This window comes from Carcharodon carcharias, chromosome 31, assembly GCF_017639515.1.
Source record: "Carcharodon carcharias isolate sCarCar2 chromosome 31, sCarCar2.pri, whole genome shotgun sequence".
Taxonomy (NCBI): domain Eukaryota; kingdom Metazoa; phylum Chordata; class Chondrichthyes; order Lamniformes; family Lamnidae; genus Carcharodon; species Carcharodon carcharias.
Window position 1 is genome coordinate 14,699,797 of NC_054497.1, and position 19,835 is coordinate 14,719,631.

The 19,835-nt window shown below is 44.2% G+C and overlaps 1 protein-coding gene and 1 non-coding gene across 2 annotated transcripts; both read right to left on the reverse strand.

Annotated features, from left to right (window-relative positions):
- Window positions 1-7,961: 7,961 nt before the first annotated feature.
- On the reverse strand, window positions 7,962-14,366 carry rpl3 (ribosomal protein L3). The gene is made up of 10 exons (XM_041177954.1): window positions 14,299-14,366; window positions 13,358-13,550; window positions 11,774-11,942; window positions 11,391-11,526; window positions 10,580-10,766; window positions 10,119-10,279; window positions 9,466-9,567; window positions 9,273-9,368; window positions 8,243-8,362; window positions 7,962-8,070 (listed from the first exon to the last, which is right to left on the reverse strand). Exons 1-10 carry the CDS (start codon window positions 14,299-14,301, stop codon window positions 8,026-8,028), a joined length of 1,212 nt encoding a protein of 403 aa, XP_041033888.1. The 5' UTR covers window positions 14,302-14,366; the 3' UTR covers window positions 7,962-8,025.
- On the reverse strand, window positions 10,345-10,434 carry LOC121271861. Its single transcript, XR_005941779.1, has one exon. It is a non-coding gene; the product is annotated as a small nucleolar RNA U83B (small nucleolar RNA).
- Window positions 14,367-19,835: the final 5,469 nt, after the last annotated feature.

Below are 19,835 nucleotides of genomic sequence, written 5' to 3' on the forward strand. Positions count from 1 at the left end.
ATATTCAGTCCGGAAGGCTGTAAAGTCCCTAGTCGGAAGATGAGGTGTTGTTCCTCCAGTTTGCGTTGGGCTTCACTGGAACAATGCAGCAAGCCAAAGTCAGACATGTGGGCAAGAGAGCAGGGTGGAGTGTTAAAGTGGCAAGCGACAGGGAGGTTTGGGTCATTCTTGCGGACAGACCGCAGGTGTTCTGCAAAGCGGTCGCCCAGTTTACGTTTGGTCTCTCCAATGTAGAGGAGACCACATTGGGAGCAACGAATGCAGTAGACTAAGTTGGGGGAAATGCAAGTGAAATGCTGCTTCACTTGAAAGGAGTGTTTGGGTCCTTGGACGGTGAGGAGAGAGGAAGTGAAGGGGCAGGTGTTGCATCTTTTGCGTGGGCATGGGGTTGTGCCATAGGAGGGGGTTGAGGAGTAGGGGGTGATGGAGGAATGGACCAGGGTGTCCCGGAGGGAGCGATCCCTACGGAATGCCGATATGGGGGGTGAAGGGAAGATGTGTTTGGTGGTGGCATCATGCTGGAGTTGGCGGAAATGGCGGAGGATGATCCTTTGAATGCGGAGGCTGGTGGGGTGATAAGTGAGGACAAGGGGGACCCTATCATGTTTCTGGGAGGGAGGAGAAGGCGTGAGGGCGGATGCGCGGGAGATGGGCCGGACACGGTTGAGGGCCCTGTCAACGACCGTGGGTGGAAAACCTCGGTTAAGGAAGAAGGAGGACATGTCAGAGGAACTGTTTTTGAATGTAGCATCATCGGAACAGATGCGACGGAGGCGAAGGAAATGAGAGAATGGGATGGAGTCCTTACAGGAAGCGGGGTGTGAGGAGCTGTAGTCGAGATAGCTGTGGGAGTCAGTGGGTTTGTAATGGATATTGGTGGACAGTCTATCACCAGAGATTGAGACAGAGAGGTCAAGGAAGGGAAGGGAAGTGTCAGAGATGGACCACGTGAAAATGATGGAGGGGTGGAGATTGGAAGCAAAATTAATAAATTTTTCCAAATCCTGACGAGAGCATGAAGCGGCACCGAAGTAATCATCGATGTACCGGAGAAAGAGTTGTGGAAGGGGGCCGGAGTAGGACTGCAACAAGGAATGTTCCACATACCCCATAAAGAGACAGGCATAGCTGGGGCCCATGCGGGTACCCATAGCCACACCTTTTATTTGGAGGAAGTGAGAGGAGTTGAAGGAGAAATTGTTCAGCGTGAGAACAAGTTCAGCCAGACGGAGGAGAGTAGTGGTGGATGGGGATTGTTCGGGCCTCTGTTCGAGGAAGAAGCTAAGGGCCCTCAGACCATCCTGGTGGGGGATGGAGGTGTAGAGGGATTGGACGTCCATGGTGAAGAGGAAGCGGTAGGGGCCAGGGAACTGGAAATTGGTGATGTGACGTAAGGTGTCAGAGGAATCACGGATGTAGGTGGGAAGGGACTGGACAAGGGGAGAGAGAAGGGAGTCAAGATAACGAGAAATGAGTTCTGTGGGGCAGGAGCAAGCTGAGACGATCGGTCTACCGGGGCAGTTCTGTTTGTGGATTTTGGGTAGGAGATAGAAGCGGGCCGTCCGAGGTTGGGCGACTATCAGGTTGGAAGCTGTGGGAGGGAGATCCCCAGAGGAGATGAGGTCAGTGACAGTCCTGGAAACAGTGGCTTGATGTTCAGTGGTGGGGTCATGGTCCAGGGAGAGGTAGGAGGAAGTGTCTGCGAGTTGACGCTCAGCCTCCGCGAGGTAGAGGTCAGTGCGCCAGACAACAACAGCACCACCCTTGTCAGCGGGTTTGATGACAATGTCAGGGTTGAACCTGAGAGAATGGAGTGCAGTAAGTTCAGAGAGAGACAGGTTAGAGTGGGTCCTACTCCGGCCCCCTTCCACAACTCTTTCTCCGGTACATCGATGATTACTTCGGTGTCGCTTCATGCTCTCGTCAGGACTTGGAAAAATTTATTAATTTTGCTTCCAATCTCCACCCCTCCATCATTTTCACGTGGTCCATCTCTGACACTTCCCTTCCTTGGCCTCTCTGTCTCAATCTCTGGTGATAGACTGTCCACCAGTATCCATTACAAACCCACCGACTCCCACAGCTATCTCGACTACAGCTCCTCACACCCCGCTTCCTGTAAGGACTCCATCCCATTCTTTCAGTTCCTTCGCCTCCGTCGCATCTGTTCCGATGATGCTACATTCAAAAACAGTTCCTCTGACATGTCCTCCTTCTTCCTTAACCGAGGTTTTCCACCCACGGTCGTTGACAGGGCCCTCAACCGTGTCCGGCCCATCTCCCGCGCATCCGCCCTCACGCCTTCTCCTCCCTCCCAGAAACATGATAGGGTCCCCCTTGTCCTCACTTATCACCCCACCAGCCTCCGCATTCAAAGGATCATCCTCCGCCATTTCCGCCAACTCCAGCATGATGCCACCACCAAACACATCTTCCCTTCACCCCCCCTATCGGCATTCCGTAGGGATCGCTCCCTCCGGGACACCCTGGTCCACTCCTCCATCACCCCCTACTCCTCAACCCCCTCCTATGGCACAACCCCATGCCCACGCAAAAGATGCAACACCTGCCCCTTCACTTCCTCTCTCCTCACCGTCCAAGGACCCAAACACTCCTTTCAAGTGAAGCAGCATTTCACTTGCATTTCCCCCAACTTAGTCTACTGCATTCGTTGCTCCCAATGTGGTCTCCTCTACATTGGAGAGACCAAACGTAAACTGGGCGACCGCTTTGCAGAACACCTGCGGTCTGTCCGCAAGAATGACCCAAACCTCCCTGTCGCTTGCCATTTTAACACTCCACCCTGCTCTCTTGCCCACATGTCTGTCCTTGGCTTGCTGCATTGTTCCAGTGAAGCCCAACGCAAACTGGAGGAACAACACCTCATCTTCCGACTAGGGACTTTACAGCCTTCCGGACTGAATATTGAATTCAACAACTTTAGGTCGTGAGCTCCCTCCCCCATCCCCACCCCCTTTCTGTTTCCCCCTTCCTTTTTTTTCCAATAAATTATAAAGATTTTCCTTTTCCCACCTATTTCCATTATAAAAAAAACCCCACTAGAGCTATACCTTGAGTGCCCTACCATCCATTCTTAATTAGCACATTCGTTTAGATAATATCACCAACTTTAACTTTAACACCTATGTGTTCTATTGTACTATTGTCATTGACATCTTTTGATGATCTGCTTCTATCACTGCTTGTTTGTCCCTACAACCACACCACCCCCCCTCCACCTCTCTGTCTCTCTATCTCTCCGCCCCCCACACACACACCTTAAACCAGCTTATATTTCAGCTCTTTCCTGGACTCGAACTCATGTTCTGTCGAAGGGTCATGAGGACTCGAACCGTCAACTCTTTTCTTCTCCGCCGATGCTGCCAGACCTGCTGAGTTTTTCCAGGTAATTCTGTTTTTGTTTTGGATTTCCAGCATCCGCAGTTTTTTTGTTTTTATCTCTTTTGACTTTCTCAGAGTTGTCCCCAACCGAGTGTTGCAGGCTGGCACAATCCAAAGTCCAGGACTACGTGCTAAGGGACACACTAAAGCTTGGGTCAGCTGCCGCAAAGGCGCAATGGGGAAAGGTCGCTGTCTTAGACCTTTCTGCCACAGTGCACCGAGGGGCTGGAAACTGTTTAGAACCCCTCGGGCTGTATAGCTCAAAATTAATGTCTGCAAATGATTATAATATTCATTTTGATGCATTTCGTGATACATGTTGCAAAAGTTGAACCTGATTGTACTTTTGTGATGGTGATTTTGAAATGGTTTGGTATGTTCTTCCAGATATTTTATGAATAAAGTATATTTTTCCCAAAAAAAAAGCAAGAGAATGAGAAACAAAGGAGACCAGTATATATTGCCTCCGTAGGCCTCACCAAGTTGAACATGTGAGCACAGAATCTCAGAATTGTTACAGCACAGGCCATTCAGCCCATTGCATCTGCACCAGCCCTCCAAACGAGCAATTTACCTAGTGCCCCAGAACCCTGCATTCTTCCTTTCCGGAATAATCCAATTTCCTCCTGAATGTCTCCATTGAATCTGCCTCCACCACATTCTTAGGCAATGCATTTAATCCTAACCACTTCCTGCATGAAAAAACATTTTCCTCACATTGCCTAGTACCTAAAATCTATGCCCTTTTGTCTTGATCCTTTCACAGTTAGGAAATCCAGACCACTCATGATTTTGGATACTTCTGCCAAACCACCTCTCATCCAAGGAAGACAATCCCAACTTCTCCAATCTATCTTCAGAACTGAAACTCCTCACCCCTAGAACTAAGAGGCACTCTACTGGAGTAATTTGCCTCTTGCCAAAGCTGCTCAAGTAATATTTCAGGTGGAGATTAGTTTTTTTAGATTTCCAGAATTTGCAGTATTTTGCTTTTGCAACCCTTCTCTGCGCCTGGTTCCAACTGCTGCCTCACTCTCAGCCAAGCAGGTTTATTCTCTTGAAGGTGTTGGCTGGTGCCAGTAGTTACACTCCCATTGCCACTAACCACCCAAGTTGTACTTCACCCAGTTGCTCATCTCCACATCTGTAGCACTTAATTCACACTGCATAGTTAAAACAGAAACCCACTGCTCATTAAAACTCATGTGTTGGTGTTTGTATTCTTCCTACATCCTCTTTGTCTAACCTTCAGCATCACTTTCTATGAATCAATTGTATGACACTAGTTAGGCCTCATCTGGAGTACTGCATCCAGTTCTGGGTGCCATACTTGATGTGAACACAGTGGAGAGTAGAAGAGATTTACAAGAATGATTCCAGGGATGAAGAAGTGTAGTTATGAGCATAGGTTGGTACTGTTTTGCTTGGAGAAAAGGCTGAGAGGAGACTTGATAGAGGTATTCAAGATCCTGAGAGGTATGGACAGGGTAAATAGCGAGAAACAGTTCCTACTCAAGACAGCATCAAGAACTAGAGGGCAGATTGAAAATAATTAGCAAAAGAAGTGATCCAAGGAATTTTTTTGTAACCCGGAGGGTGGTTGGAGTCTGGAACGAACTTCCTGGAGGCAGGTTCGATCATAAGGGAATTGGATCCTAAAAAGAATGTGCTAGGGTTACATGGATAAGGGCAAATGACCTCCTTCTGCACTGTAAAGGTTCTTTGATTCAAATATTTTATTGGCTATAAAGCACTTTGGTGCCTTTCATAACCTCAGGAGAACCCAAATAAGTGCAGTCACATCCAGATCCAGCTCCTGCTAGCCTCCCTGATAATGAGTGGTTCTATGATCCAGAAAGCAGGAGGCGGCCAGGCGATCGAAACACAACTATGACATCAACATTGAAATGGGAATATGCTGGAACTTTGCCATGATTGTACAAGTTCTATTTGTTAAAAGATTACTTTCTTCACTATTTAACAAGTCTGAAATCAGGTTAACCACCATTCAAATAACCAACCAGTAACTTCTAACTGAATGTAAAAATTAGAGACAAGGGGCAGGGAAGGCCAAATGTTTTTGAAAGGGTAAATAATATTTCTATTTGAGCTAAAAAATATATTTTTCCTGTTAAATAGAAAAATGACAACTTGCATTAATACAGTATTTCTCACATCTTCAGGGAATTTGAATGCATTGCCCAGTTAGTTCAGTTAACCAAGTCACTGAATAATCTTAAGGCAAAATACTGCAGATGCGGGAAATCTGAAACAGAAACTTGCTGGGAAAACTCAGGTCTGACAGCATCCACGGAAAGACTGAGCTAACGTTTCGAGTCCATATGACTCTTCAGAGCCAAGAGAAGTTAAAATGTGGTGAAATTTAGTGTTTAAGTGGGGTGGGGCAGGTGAAGCTGGCTAGAAAGCCAGCAACAGGTAGAGGCAAAGGAGAGATTGCCAAAGAGGTCATAAACAAAAAGGTCAAAGTAGTGTTGGTGGTGGTACTGGCTTAAGGAGATGCTAATGGTGACATTAAAGGCAGAAAGAAGAATGTAATAATAGCTGGACAACGGTTAACACTCTAGAAAGATGGCTCTAGTGGGGTGGGGAACAAAGTTTTATCCACACCTTTTAGCCTATTTTCAATGAGTAAAAAAAAAATTGTGGAAAAAATGAAAATTAAAGAAAAATGAATGGAAAAAAGGGGGATAAAAGGAGTGAGGATGGAGAGTTCATGATCTGTTGTTAAACTCAATGTTAAGTCTGGAAGGCTGTAAAGTGCCTAATCGGAAGGTGCTGTTCTTACAGTTTGCATTGAGCTTCACTGGAACATTGTAGCAGGCCAAGGACTGATATAAGGGCATAAGAGCAGGATGGTGCTTTGAAATGGCAAATGACAGGAAGGTCTGGGTCATACTTGCAGACAGACCAAAGGCAGAGCAGTCACCCAGTCTGCATTTGGTCTCTCCAATGTAGAGATGACCACATTGAGCGTGGCAAATGCATTAGACCAAATTAAGGGAAGTGCAGTGAGTGTTTGGACTCTTGGATGATGAGGTGGTTTGGGGTGGGGGGGGGGGGGGGGAAAAAGAGGAGGAGAGGTAAAGGGGCGGGTGTTGCACCTTCTGCAATTACGTGAGGTGTCATGGGAGGGGGTGAGGGAGGAGTGGACCAGGGTGTCCTGAAGGGAACAGTCCCTACAGAATTCTGAAGGGGTGGGGGGTGGGTGAAGGGAAGATGGGGTTGGTGGTGGCATCATGCTAGAGTTGGCAGACAGCAGATGAGCCTTTGAATGCAGAGGCTTGTTGGTGGGGTGAAAAGTGAGCCCAAGGGGGACCTTAACATTGGTTCTGCAAGGTACAGGAAGGTGAGGGCAGAGGCATGGGAGATGGGTCAGACATGGTTGACGGTCCTGTCAAATGGTGTGGGTGGGAAACCTTGGTTAAGGAAGGCACACATACATACATATCAGAAGCACTGTTTTGGAAAGTGGCATCAGAACAAATGCGACAGAGGCAAAGGAACTGAATGGGATGAAGTCCTTACAGGAAGCAAGGTGTGAGGAGCTGTAGTTAAGGTAACATTTTAGTTCAACAACTTCAGACCATGAGCTCTCCCCTCCATCCTCCCCACTTTTAAATATTTTATTTCTTCCCCACTTTTTTTATTACTTTAATTCATTTTCATTCTTTAGTTTTATCCCCACCTTTTAGCCTATTTTCAATCTTTTTTCCCCTACCACCATGCCCCTCTCTCTTTCCCCTCCCCGCCCCCCAACCAGGGCCATCTGTCACTTGCTCATTTTGTTCTTTCTAAAGTGCTTATCCTTGTCCAGCTATCATGCTTTCTACCCTTAATGTCACTATTAGCATCTCCTTTAGCCAGTACCACCACCAATAACCCTCTGACCTTTTGTTTACGACATCTTTGGCGATCTCCTTTGCCTCCACCTATCCAGCTTCACCTCCCTTAAACAGTATAAATTTCACAACATTTTTACTTCTCAGCTCTGAAGAATCATGTGGACTCGAAATGTTAACTCAGTCTTTCACTCCACCAATACTGTCAGACCTGAGCTTTTCCAGCATTTTTCGTTACTGAATAACTTATTTACCTCTGGCTCGGTGTCCATACTAGAGCTGGGACCAGTTCAGGCAGTGAATTAAAGACTTATTCTGTAAGGAGATGAAGCCAATATATTTTCGAACCTAAGCCTAGAGGCAAATATCCAGGTAGAGCCAAAAATGCCCAAAAGCAGCAAGCTACGAATTGGATTGGATTAGACTGGGGAAAAGCCCACTACCATTTTGCTGCAAAACTAGAGAAGGGAAGGAATGGCGAGCTATTAAGCCCACATTAAGCCAGAGGACAGAATTAGATTTCACCCAAGCCTTTAAAACTAGTCAAGTACCCAACAGGAATGCTGCACCTTTGAGCCAGAGAAGTATGAAGCTATAGCAGTTGTAAAACAATCACAAGCACAGAATTAGGTAGAGCACAGCTTGACCACTGCCTGAAACTGTTTGGAACAGGCAGAACAAAATCCAAAAGCCAGCAAATCTTAAAAAAAAGAATTTATTGAACACTGCATCAACATCACAACTGATGTAATTGGCCCTTGATTTATGCAGTCTCTTCCTTGGCAATTCGATCCTTCTTCAATGGTCCCTGAAAGCAAAAGGAGATAGATGTCAGAAAAAAGAACAAACCTCATGAGTTGGACATGCAAACCACAAGAATTAATGTGCTCATGGCAATTCAGGTTCCTGTACCTTCAGTCTCAGTTATAAACTAAGAAGGCTCATTATTATTTCCTGCAATGGTCACATAAATCACTCACCATAAATGCCTTCTTCTCCTCAATGGTCTGGAAGCGGCCATGACCAAACTTGGAAGAGGTGTCGATGAACTTCAGGTCGATCTTTTCCGCAGCACGGCGGTTGGTCTGCACCAATAGGGACTGCAGGGTGGAAGAAAAATTAAATGCTCTTTAGAGGAAACTGCCAACCAACTCCAAACTGAAGCACACAGTGGGTTTGGGCCGGGGGGGGGAGGGGGGGAGTTAATATATCCTCACCAGTTTAAACAGTAAATGGCAGTCTCACAAATCACATTGCTCTGGGATAAATTACTACACAAAATTGAGCACGCACTTTCAGCACAGGCTGCAGTGGTTTAGGGTGGCTCATTTCATTACCACCTTTCAGGGCCACTAAGGCCTCTGTCATCAAAGCCCATCAGCATCGCAGGGAGACCCCCACCCCTCCCAACCTACTGTTCCCTGGGCTCAGGGAGGTCCCATTCTTGAATATATTTAAAGCTAAGACTTATCTCAAGTGAACTGAAGGATAATAGGAACACAGCAGGAGTAGGCCATTTGGCCCTTTGAGCCTGCTCCATCATTCAATTAGATCATAGCTGATCTACTTTAATGCCATTTTCACTGCACTATACCCACAACCCTTGATATCTTAAATAACCAGAAATTTCAGTCTTGAATAAACTCAATAACTGAATCTCTGCTGGAGTAAATAATTCCAAAGATTCACCACCCTCCAGCGAAGTAACTCCCCCTCGTTACCGGAAGTGGATAGGAAAATGGAAATGAAGCCAAAGATCAGCCATGATCATACAGAGCTGGTTCAACAGGTTGTATAGTCTACTTCTGCTCCAATTTAAGTTTAAGTCACTTTCTTATTTAAGAGAACCCAAAGATATCCAGAGGACACCTGTGGTTTAGTCCATGGCTTAATCATAGAAGTACATGGAAATCTGAAAATTAACCAAGGGTAGCTACACTATTCTCCCCATCCACCTAGCAAGGGAACAGAACACCAAGAATGACAATGTTTAATATTAAAGAAAGTCACCTTGCGCAGTGTGAGGACACGCTTCTTGGTACCAATAACACAACCTTTCACCATCACAAAGTCATTGGTCACTTCACCATAGTGAGGAAATCCTCCCTGTAGATGGGAAAGAACACCAGTTAGCAGAGCCCAGAATTAAAGATACATTTGTGTTGTGTGGAATATCTTGGATAGCTTGCTTAAAGACATTCACCAGGGGGTTGATGCTCTTGTCTGTCAGGTCATACTCTGTAGAAGCATTGTTCTTCACTAACTTGCCATCCTTGGTTTGGTAACCTGCTCCAATCCTGTAGACCTAATGAGGAAGGGAATTTGGTTTTAGTACACAATCACTAAAAAGATCATGGTAACATAGCAGTGCTTTTGAAGACAAGGGGAAGATCTCTGCTCAGGAAAGACAGTACATATTAAGGACTGCAATTAATCTGGTGTACAGAGGTTTTGAGAGTTGTTATATAGTGCTATCCACTACAAAGTCAACTGGAACACTGGCAGTTTGGTTTGTGTCATTGCCAGAGTGGGTAACATTCAGTTGTTGGCATGTAACTGGACTAGTAACCCGGCAACCTCAAGACTCACCCTTAGCAACTTGAGACTGAATTCAGAAATCTGGATTATAAAATGCTGACATCTAACTGTTGGATTGCTGTAAACACCCAGCTGATTTGTCAGTGTCCCTTAGGGAAGGGTATCTGCTATTCTTACCCCGTCTGACCAAAATGCAACTCCAGACCAACAATGGCTTGTTTGGCAATAGTTGCATTCAGTTCTGGGCAGCTAGGCAGACAACTTGCCAACATCCAGAATCCCTCAGCCATTTTAGATCACACATTTGGAAGTGCTTACCTTCTTGTTAATCTCGGTGCGGTGGTGGTAGCCCTTTTGACCTGCACGGGCAACAGAGAAAGCCACACGAGCAGGATGCCAAGCTCCAATACAGGCAACTTTACGCAGCCCCTTATGAGTCTTCCTTGGCAGCTTCTTTGTGTGCCAACGACTGGTGACCCCTAAAGAGAAAGAATAGCTGTGAGAAACCAGGATGCTTTTCAATTCTTCACTGCTCCTTTACTGGAGGATCTCAGAAGGAAGGCAGCATGGAATGGTTCCTCATCAGAGTCAGATGCTGTTACCAACAAATTCCACGTCATCATCACAGAATGCTCCAAGAGTAAAATATACTTGTTCAGCCAAGCCCCATATTAAAAGCAGACATTACCTTGGGGTGTATATATACACAGAAGACCCAAAATTACAACTAATCAAGATTCCCCCCCACCCCACCTTAAACAGCTGAATATGCTCCGCACCTTTGAAGCCATGGCCTTTAGTTACACCAATGACATCAATCATCTCATCCTGACCAAACACCAAGTTGACAGCAACCTGCTGTTCCAGTTTTTCTCTTGCCCAATCAACTTTCTCTGAGATTGTCCCACCATTCAGCTGGATCTCCATGATGTGAGACTTCTTCTGACGCAAAGGGAGCAGGCGCATCTGCAGAGAGGAAGAATTCCAACAGATTAGAGCTAGAGCTGGGCAAGATTCTACTGCCGACTTTAAACCGTCCAAACCTCCTTTGAAAATCATCCCGTTTTCTACACTCTTGCTTATTCAATTTCAATTGCTCCAGCTTTTATAGGTGTCTCCAGCATGCTTAGAATTCCAGAATTCTCCTCTAAAGACAATCCTTAAAATCTACCTCTACCTGTCCTAATATCTACTTAGGAGTGACTTGTTGCCACATGTGTTTACAAGAGATTATGCTCCATGAAGCATCTTGGGATATTTTCCTACAGTAACAGTTTTTAATTGGGTATATCCACAAAATGCAACCTTGGCAGCATTGTAACATAAAAGCAGCACTCCACAAACCATCCACAAGACATGGTATGGACCCAATGGCCACCTCCTATGCTGTAACAACTGGACAGGAGGATGCTTTGAAAAGCACTCAGTAGCCTCACTATTAAGACTTTGTTAAAACAGACTAAAGTGCACCAAAGCAATTTAATAGGCAATATATACGAGGCTAGACCATGCCCCCCCACCCCATCCCACCCAATGTAACAGAGTGCAGCAGCTTGCAATTACCCAAATGGATTAAGCCCCAGTGCCTACCTGTGTGTGAGCAATGATGCGAATAACCTGGCAGTACTTCTTCATGCTGTTGAAGTCCTTCTCCAACTGTTTCTTGCCATCTTCATCCTGCCATTTCTTGCAGTATTTGGTGAAAGCCTTCTTCTTTGATTTGTACCTTTTATAAAGAGACAGAAGACAATTGGTGCGATCCTTCATCACACAATGTGAGCGGAAGGTATCAGCACCAAGCAGAGTGGCTCATTGTTGGGATCAAAGGACATTTTCCTCCAACAAGCAGAGCCTTAGCTCATCGACTGATGTTTCCATAGTCGAGCGGAGCTGCTGATAATGGAATCCAGATTAACATCATTCCGCATATCTTTGAACTGTTTAAAGGTTCTGGAATTGTTTGACATATTTACCAGTTCTTGTAGAAGCGTCGCTTGCATTCATCACTGATGTGCTCAGCAAAGACAGTCTTAAAGGTACGGAGTCCACGGGGAGTCTCAATATAGCCAACAAGACCAACGATTACCATTGGAGGAGTTTCAATTACTGTCACTGCCTCTACCACCTCCTTCTTGTTCACCTCTAAAGATTCAGAAATCAACAATTTCAATGCAAATATTCTAAAAAAAAAATCAGACATTAAAACATCATCCATTTATTGCCACAGATACTAGCAGTGCCAACATTTTTGTTTTAATGCAAAAAGTTCGCAGCCATTGCTGAGTATCACAGCATGGCTGGTTTAACCAGTTACACAAAATGATTGCAATTTAAACTGGCAGACCAAATCTATCCATGGGAAGACCTTTCCCACACCACCCACAGCCAAAAAATAACTCCATGCTCTGGTATAATTGCAGGCTCAAACCTGCTTGCTATCATCCTGCAAAGAGTGACATCCTTGCAGTTACCACAAATGCCAAGTGTCTGGTCTTTATTGCACTACAGTCAGCAAACTCGACATTCAGCAAAAACCACCACAGGTGATTATTTATGCCCGCCCGTCGAGTTTTATCATCATGTGTAGTTATTCTACTTGCTAGCACAAGTCTAAAGCTGACATTAACAGATTATTGTACAACACGTGCTTTTCCCCAAAATGGAGCTGCTTTAGGAGTTCAGTCACTGTATAGCAGCTCACATTAGCCTTGCAGCTACTCTGTATAAACAACTTAAGGAGTGATATGGTCTACAGTTGTCAGGGAGAGGGGCAGACACTTTGATAGGACTAACTAATGTAGATTTTTAGCTTTCCCCAAATTTTCCAGTCTGCCTCAGTAACATGCAGGAAGCCACTGTAGGGTAAGTAGGCTCTACTTCATTGCTAGCATAGGCCCTAAAATGTGTGCACCGAGGTAAATTAAACAAACCATAAATCTCTATTTCCTTCTCCTCCCCATGAGATGACTTACACCCAGTCACAAGACAGCTTTAAGTTAAGCTGCAAGTTATGAAAGATGCATTTCTAAAGCAAAGTTGAGATAAGCATTGGGCAAGTAACGTGAACTAAATTACTGCCAAGGCTTCTTACCCAAGGAATAACTTTCAGTTACTTGCAATCCAAGCAGTCTAGCTACTTGCTAACTTTACTTAGTTCCTTAGATTTTTGATCTACAAGAGAATCAAATGTTGTTATGGAGGGCAAGCAAGCAGGAAGTTAAGGCCACAATCAGATTAGCCATCTCACTGAATGGCCCCTTGAACCTGCTCTTTTTTCTGTTCCTACCCAACACACTGTTGCCAAACAGCATTGGATGGAAATTAACCTACCCTTTTAACAGGTACTCAAGTAACTGAGAACCAGTTCTAGGGGAAATGAAACAAAATCAGGCCATGCACAATGTCAGAAGCAGCCTATAACAGCATTAAGATCATTAGAGCCTGCACCCCCCCCAAACAGACTCAGCAGCACCACAACATGTACAGGTCTGGGTTGCAGTAGTCACAAGTGTTTCCCCCAAGTGGGTAGCATTCCTGTTAATTCAAATATCACTCACTTGAACCAGGTCTGTCAACCTCACGGACAATGTGGGTCATGCCAGCCTTGTAGCCCAGGAAGGCAGTCAGATGGATGGGTTTGGATGAATCATCCTTGGGGAAGCTCTTCACCTTGCCCCTGTGTCTGCAGCTCCTCTTGCGGGGCAGGAAGCCCAGAGAACCGTGTCTGGGGGCCGAGAACTTGCGATGAGACTGCAGGACAACAAAGAATTTCAAAGTTTAGTGAAGGATCATCAGTTCCAACTGGCATTTGAGGTTGGAAAATAAAAAGATAAGCTGGTGTCCAAATAATTTGAGAAATAATATTTGCATACTTTAAAAGAGCAAAATGCACAGTTTGGAGCCACAAACTTATATGCAGCATTGCAATGGCCTTTCATTACTCCATCCTCAACCACTTTCCACATTTAATTTCTGTACTGTTGCAAGATTGAAACTACAATTGTCTCCAACAACCATCAGGAAAAGCTACCAAAATGTAGTGCGACTTCCAATCAAATGCACCCTGGAGTTGCCCCCCTCCCTCCCAGGGCCTGGCCCGCTTATCTGGGAGTTGGGACTCCATTTTGGGAGCCAGGTTAAACACCATCCTGATTTCATCAGTTTTAAACACTGGATCCAAATAGAATTCAGGAAATAATGGCACAAACTTAAAAACTAGGCTGACACAAGTGATGATATCGGTCATCGCCGACTGAACGAGCAGGATGGCTCGGATTTTACTCGGATGGCGTGCAGCCGAACCAGCCAGCAGTCGCCATTTTGTATTCAATCCCAAGTAAGTTTTGACCAGCTATCCGACATCATCCTCAAAACATCCGATCAATACAACGCCGATTCCATTGTTAAGAACGGTCTGTACATGCACCTGGCCGCAGGAAGTCTCTAAGTCCTCGGATGGCTAGGATACGGCTCAGATAAAAAAAAACAAACAACTCACCATTTCCAAAGTTGGCCTAAAAGAGAGAACAATCGCCCCGCGTCCACCCTTTTATAGTCAGATCAGACGTCACTTCCTGGGCATCGAAAGTCACTCTTTTACTTTTATAATTATTCCCATAATATAAATTACTCTCTTTAATTTATAATATTTCCCACGCATTTAAAAAAGATTACCTTTCTATTTATTAAAATGTATTCTCCAAATCTACCATTGAACATACGTCACTTCCTTTATCCTTCTTTAACACTTTATAGACCAAAACCCCACATTTAAACCTAATTAATTTATATCTCATTTTACTAAGATGGTCCTTCAACGTTCTTTTGACCATGGAGGTTAAACTGTTGTTTGGTCAACTTTCTCCTCTGTTGGGTACATTTCCCCAGCCCCCCAAATAACTCAAAAAGAAAAATAATATTTGCATTTATATAATACCTTTCTTGATTGACCACCGAACATCTCAAAGCTCTTTACAGCCAATGAAGTAATTCTGAAGTGTAGTCACTGTTGTAAGGTAAGAAACACAGCAGCCAATGTGTGCACAGCAAGCTCCCACAAACAGCAAAGTGGTAATGGCCAAATCCTTTGTTTTTTGTAAAGCCGATTGAGGGATAAATGTCAGCCAGGAGAACAGGGAAAAGTCCCCTGCTCTCCTTTGGAATAGTGCCACGGGGTCAAGGCAGTTGGGGCCTTGGTTTAATATCTCATCCGAAAGTGGGTACCTCTAAACAATGCAGCACTCCCTCAGAACTGCACTAGACAGTCAGCTTTGATTTTTGTGTTCAAGCTCTGGAGCGGGTCTTGAACCTGGAACCTTGTGAACAGAGACAAGAGTGCTACAAGCTGCATCACAACTGACACTTTCAACCCAAAAACCATTCTTCAGAGTAGACTATTCAACCATATAAGCCATTTCAGCCAATCCCAATCTTAACCTCACCCAAAGTCTATACTGGCTAACGAATGTCATTGACTGTAATTGCAATAGAACAGTTGGAAAAGGATGTTCTCACCCCCAGTCCACACACACATTTTCCAGAAGGGGTTACTAGATAGCAATCGGGTGCGGAAGTCACTCTGGGCTCCCAACTGAAGCACCCAAAATTCTAGGTAAATTAAGCAGGAGCCTAAATTAACTTTTCTCTCTCAAAAGCTGAATGAAGCAAAGGTGCCCTTTTGCATCCATCCTATTTAATAACTTCATCAATAATGCATAAGAGATGAGTTCAGACTGCCTCTTCCAGCTATTGCTGAACTCACCTAGGGATCTAAGACATTCATTATCATGAGCAACAGGGTAGTTGTTGGAATATGATAATGTATGCCTTGTAAAACAATATTATGACTGCACAATCCTTGAGTACTACCATCAGAAGCGGCAAAGGGCACTTTGCCATTGTTCAGAAGTCCAAGTCCTGCAATGGAATGGAAGGGCTCCCTTAAAACTGTGTACAAGATGCAAATCTAACAGAGTTATGTTTGGGGTAAAAACAGAGCAGGCAGTGCGCTCTGATCTAGGAACAGGAAGAGGTCACAGCACCATTCATTTAGACATGGCTAATCATGTACCTGAACTCCATCTATCTGCCTTGGTTCAGTAACCCACAAGAATACAAGAACACAAGAATTAGGAGCAGGAGGAGGTCATTCAGCCCCTTGAGCCTGCTCTGCCATTCAATAAGATCATGGCTGATCTGATTGTGGCCTCAACCCCATTTTCTTGTCTTCTGCCTATAACCCTTGACTCCCTTGCTGATCAAAAATCTATCTAACTCAGCCTTGAACATATTCAATGACCCAGTCTCCACTGCTCTCTGGGGAAGAGAATTCCACAGACTAACAAACCTTCGAGAGAAAAAAATCTCCTCATCTCTTAAATGGGAGATCCCTAATTTTAAACTGTGTGTCCCAACTCCCAGCATCCACCCCATAAAGTTCCCCCTAGGTTCTTATATATTTCAATAAGATCAAGATCACCTCTCATTCTTCTAAACTCCAATGGGTTTAGGCCCAACCTGCTCAATCTTTCTTCATAAGATAATCCCTTCTTCCCAGGAATCAGTCGAATGAACTTTCTCTGAACTGCTTCTAATGCAATTATATCCTTTCTTAAGTAAGGAGACCAAAACTGCACAAAGAGCTGCAAGTGTGGTCTCAGCAATGCCCTGTACAACTGAACTTCCCTACTTTTATACTCAATTCCCCTTACATTAAACACCAACACTCAATTTGCCTTCCTAAATCACTTACTGCACCCCCATAACCAACTTTTTGTGATTCATGTTCCAGGACCATCCAGATCCTTCTGTACTGAAGACCAACCCTTAATACACTTGCCTAATGAAAATCTACCAATCTCAGTTTCAAAATTTTCAATTGATCCCCACCCTCGACATCTCCTTGGGGAGAGAGTTCCAGACTTTCAGAACCTTTTCTGTCAGGAAGTGCTTCCTGACGTCATCCCTGAATGGCCTGGATATAATTTTAAGGTTATGTCCATTTGTCTTGGACTCCAGCCACCAGATGAGATAATTGCTCACTATGTGCCCCATCATATTTTTTAATCATTGTAAACAACTTGATTAGATCACCATTTAATACTTGAGGGAAAACAAGCCTGGTCTATGTAGACTGTGCTCATAATTTAGCCCTTTAAGTCTCAGTATCATTCTGGACAATCTGCACTGCATCCTGTCCAAAGCCAATATATTTTTCCTGAGGTGCAGTGCCCAGATCCAAAAATCAGTCCCAGCAAAGTGACAGATTTGAAACCTTGGTAATTTCACATTCTTGAATTACAGCATTACTCCTTTTCTGGAGTGCACTGGCATTCAGGAGTAATCGAGGCTGATAATGCAAGACAGATAAATTAATATATACACCATTGAAATGACATAGTCAGTGAAGCAGCTTAGATTAATGGTCGATTCTGCAGATTCTAATTTAACTGCCTGCACGCTCTCTGGGTATCTCGAAATGCTTCCAGGCAGTTCTTCCAATGATGTCATCAAAGCGCGTGCTTTCAGATAGAAATATTAAATCAACCAAAGCGGTGTTCATGGAGATTTTTATGACAATTTCATTTTATCTTGAAAAGAGTCTGTTTCCTTCGCAAGGTTTCCTTGTTAAGTGTTGACAGACCCCTGTCAACAGGCCATTGAAAACACATTTAGAAAATAACTACACAAAAATAGAGCTTGCATTTCTATAGCACCTTTCACCAATGAAGTGCTTCTGAAGTATAGGCACGGTGGTAATATAGGATATGCAGCAATTTGCACACACCAAGATCATTAAAACAATAGTGCAATAATGACCAGATAATGTTTTATCGATAAATGTTTTAGTTCTGAAGAAGAGTCATATTGGACCTGAAATGTTAACTCTGTTCCTCTCTCCATGGATGCTGCCGGACCTGCTGAGTATTCCCATCACTCTGTTTTTTTTAAAATGTGTTAGTGATGTTGGTTGAGGGATAAATATTGATCCAGGAAACTGGGGAGAACTCCCTGCTCTTCCAAAATGCTTTTAGCCAGAAATACAAATTGTGTAAATTGCTCAGGAGTGGGGGCGATAGATAGATGGTGATGGAAGAATTATCATTTTGAGAAGGGGGTGGTTGGAGAACAAATTAATTTTAACAAGACAAGTAAGGCTTCCAACTCAACCCACGCTCTGATAGTCAGACACACACACACACACACACACACACACACACAGCTGATCAACCAATTCCCATTGGAATGTATAATTAAATCTTCATTTCCATATTGGGTTAGAAGGTCACATTGTCTTAATCAGAGGTCACACCTTCACCCCGTGATGTGCCTGATATGTTTCAGAACAACCAGGCACATTATTCACTCTGTGATACTCTTGACTTTCACTTGCTTGTTGAAGTGCTGTTGTTTTATTAATGAGGCAACTCTATAAGATCCAATTATAGATTGAAAAAATGCAACAAATGATTGGCAATTAAAAGGGCACTTCCATCATCAAGATGAGATTGGGAATTATTCTGTACTAAAAGTGATTCACAGCAAAAGTATTGCACGGTGCAAGGCTGTGTCCAAACCTCCTACCTTCATGGTGCATCTTGTGTGCTATGGGGCACTAGATAAAAAATTAAAATCCATTGTTTGCAGATTGCTGATGCTGGGAGCTCTTGTTTTCTGGTTTGAGGATTCATCCACCAGGTGAGAGTTAGAACCAGCACCAAGAACAGATCCAATCCAAACCTTTCAAATTTCAAACCAGATGTAGCAACAAACAACGTACCCTTGCCTCAGCTTATTGTCTGCAGAAACCTTCACCCTGCGATGTCCTTTATTACCTTTAGACTTGGCTATTTCAACGCACTCCTAGCTGGCCTCACAACTTGCACCAGCTGTAAACTTGAGCTCATCCAAAACTCTTATTTTATTTAGTTCATCGGATGTGGGCATCATTGGCCAGGCCAGCATTTATTATCCATCCCTAGTTGCCCTAGTTCAGGGGCATTTAATAAGAGTCAACCACATTTCTGTGGATCTGGAGTCACGTGTAGACCAACCTGGACAGCACATTTCCTTCCTTAAAGGACATTAGTGAACCAGATGGGTTTGTACAACAATTGACAATGGTTTCATGGTCATCATCAGACTTTTATTGAGTTCAAATTTCACCATCTCCCATGGCGGGATTCAAACCCAGGTCCCCAGGGCATTTCCCAGTGTCTCCAGAATACTGGTCCAGCAACAATATCTCTACACCATCACCTCCTCTGTTGTACCATATCCTAACTCACACCCAGTCCTATTCACCCATTACCCCTCAACTTGGTGACCTACATGAATGAGATCTGGAAGCAGCTTGATTTTGAAATTCTCATCCTTGCTTTGGAATCCCTCCATAGCCTCACCAACCCCCATCACAGTAATGACTCCCAGCCCCACACACAACCCAAAGATTTTGGGAGCTAGAATAGTGGTTACCTTGAGCGTAGTTAGAATGTGATATTGTGTTGCAGCAGAAATGATGCACAGCCACTGTGTCCACTACCCTTATGAAGTTAAGTGCCCTAGTTCCCCATTAACTGGGTGTGCATCAGACCACAATGCTAATTGTTGTGCTCTGGCTTTAGAGATTACTTTAGAGAGGGGCCCAGGAGGTTGAATTTGGTCAGTTAGTGTTCAAATCATTCTAATTTGAATGTTGTGTCTGACTTAGACTTGAAAAGTCTTTCATCACTTTGATTTTGACCTCCAAATTGTCCCAATATTAATCAGTAGTTTTCTGATAATTGACCAATCATCCTGTATTCTGCACTGCCTCTCAGGTGCTTTTCCCCCATTACTGTTAATACCTACTGCCCTAACAAAATTTCTCATCCTGTATGTTCAAACATCAAGGTATCTGGCTGTGAAGGGCCTAAGGAGCAGGAGGCCAGTCAGTCCTTGAGCTTGTTCTGCTATTTAATTAGTTAATGGCTGGGCTACACCCTAACCCTTTTTGCCCAGTTTTGCTCCAGATCCCTCCACTTCTTTCTAACAATA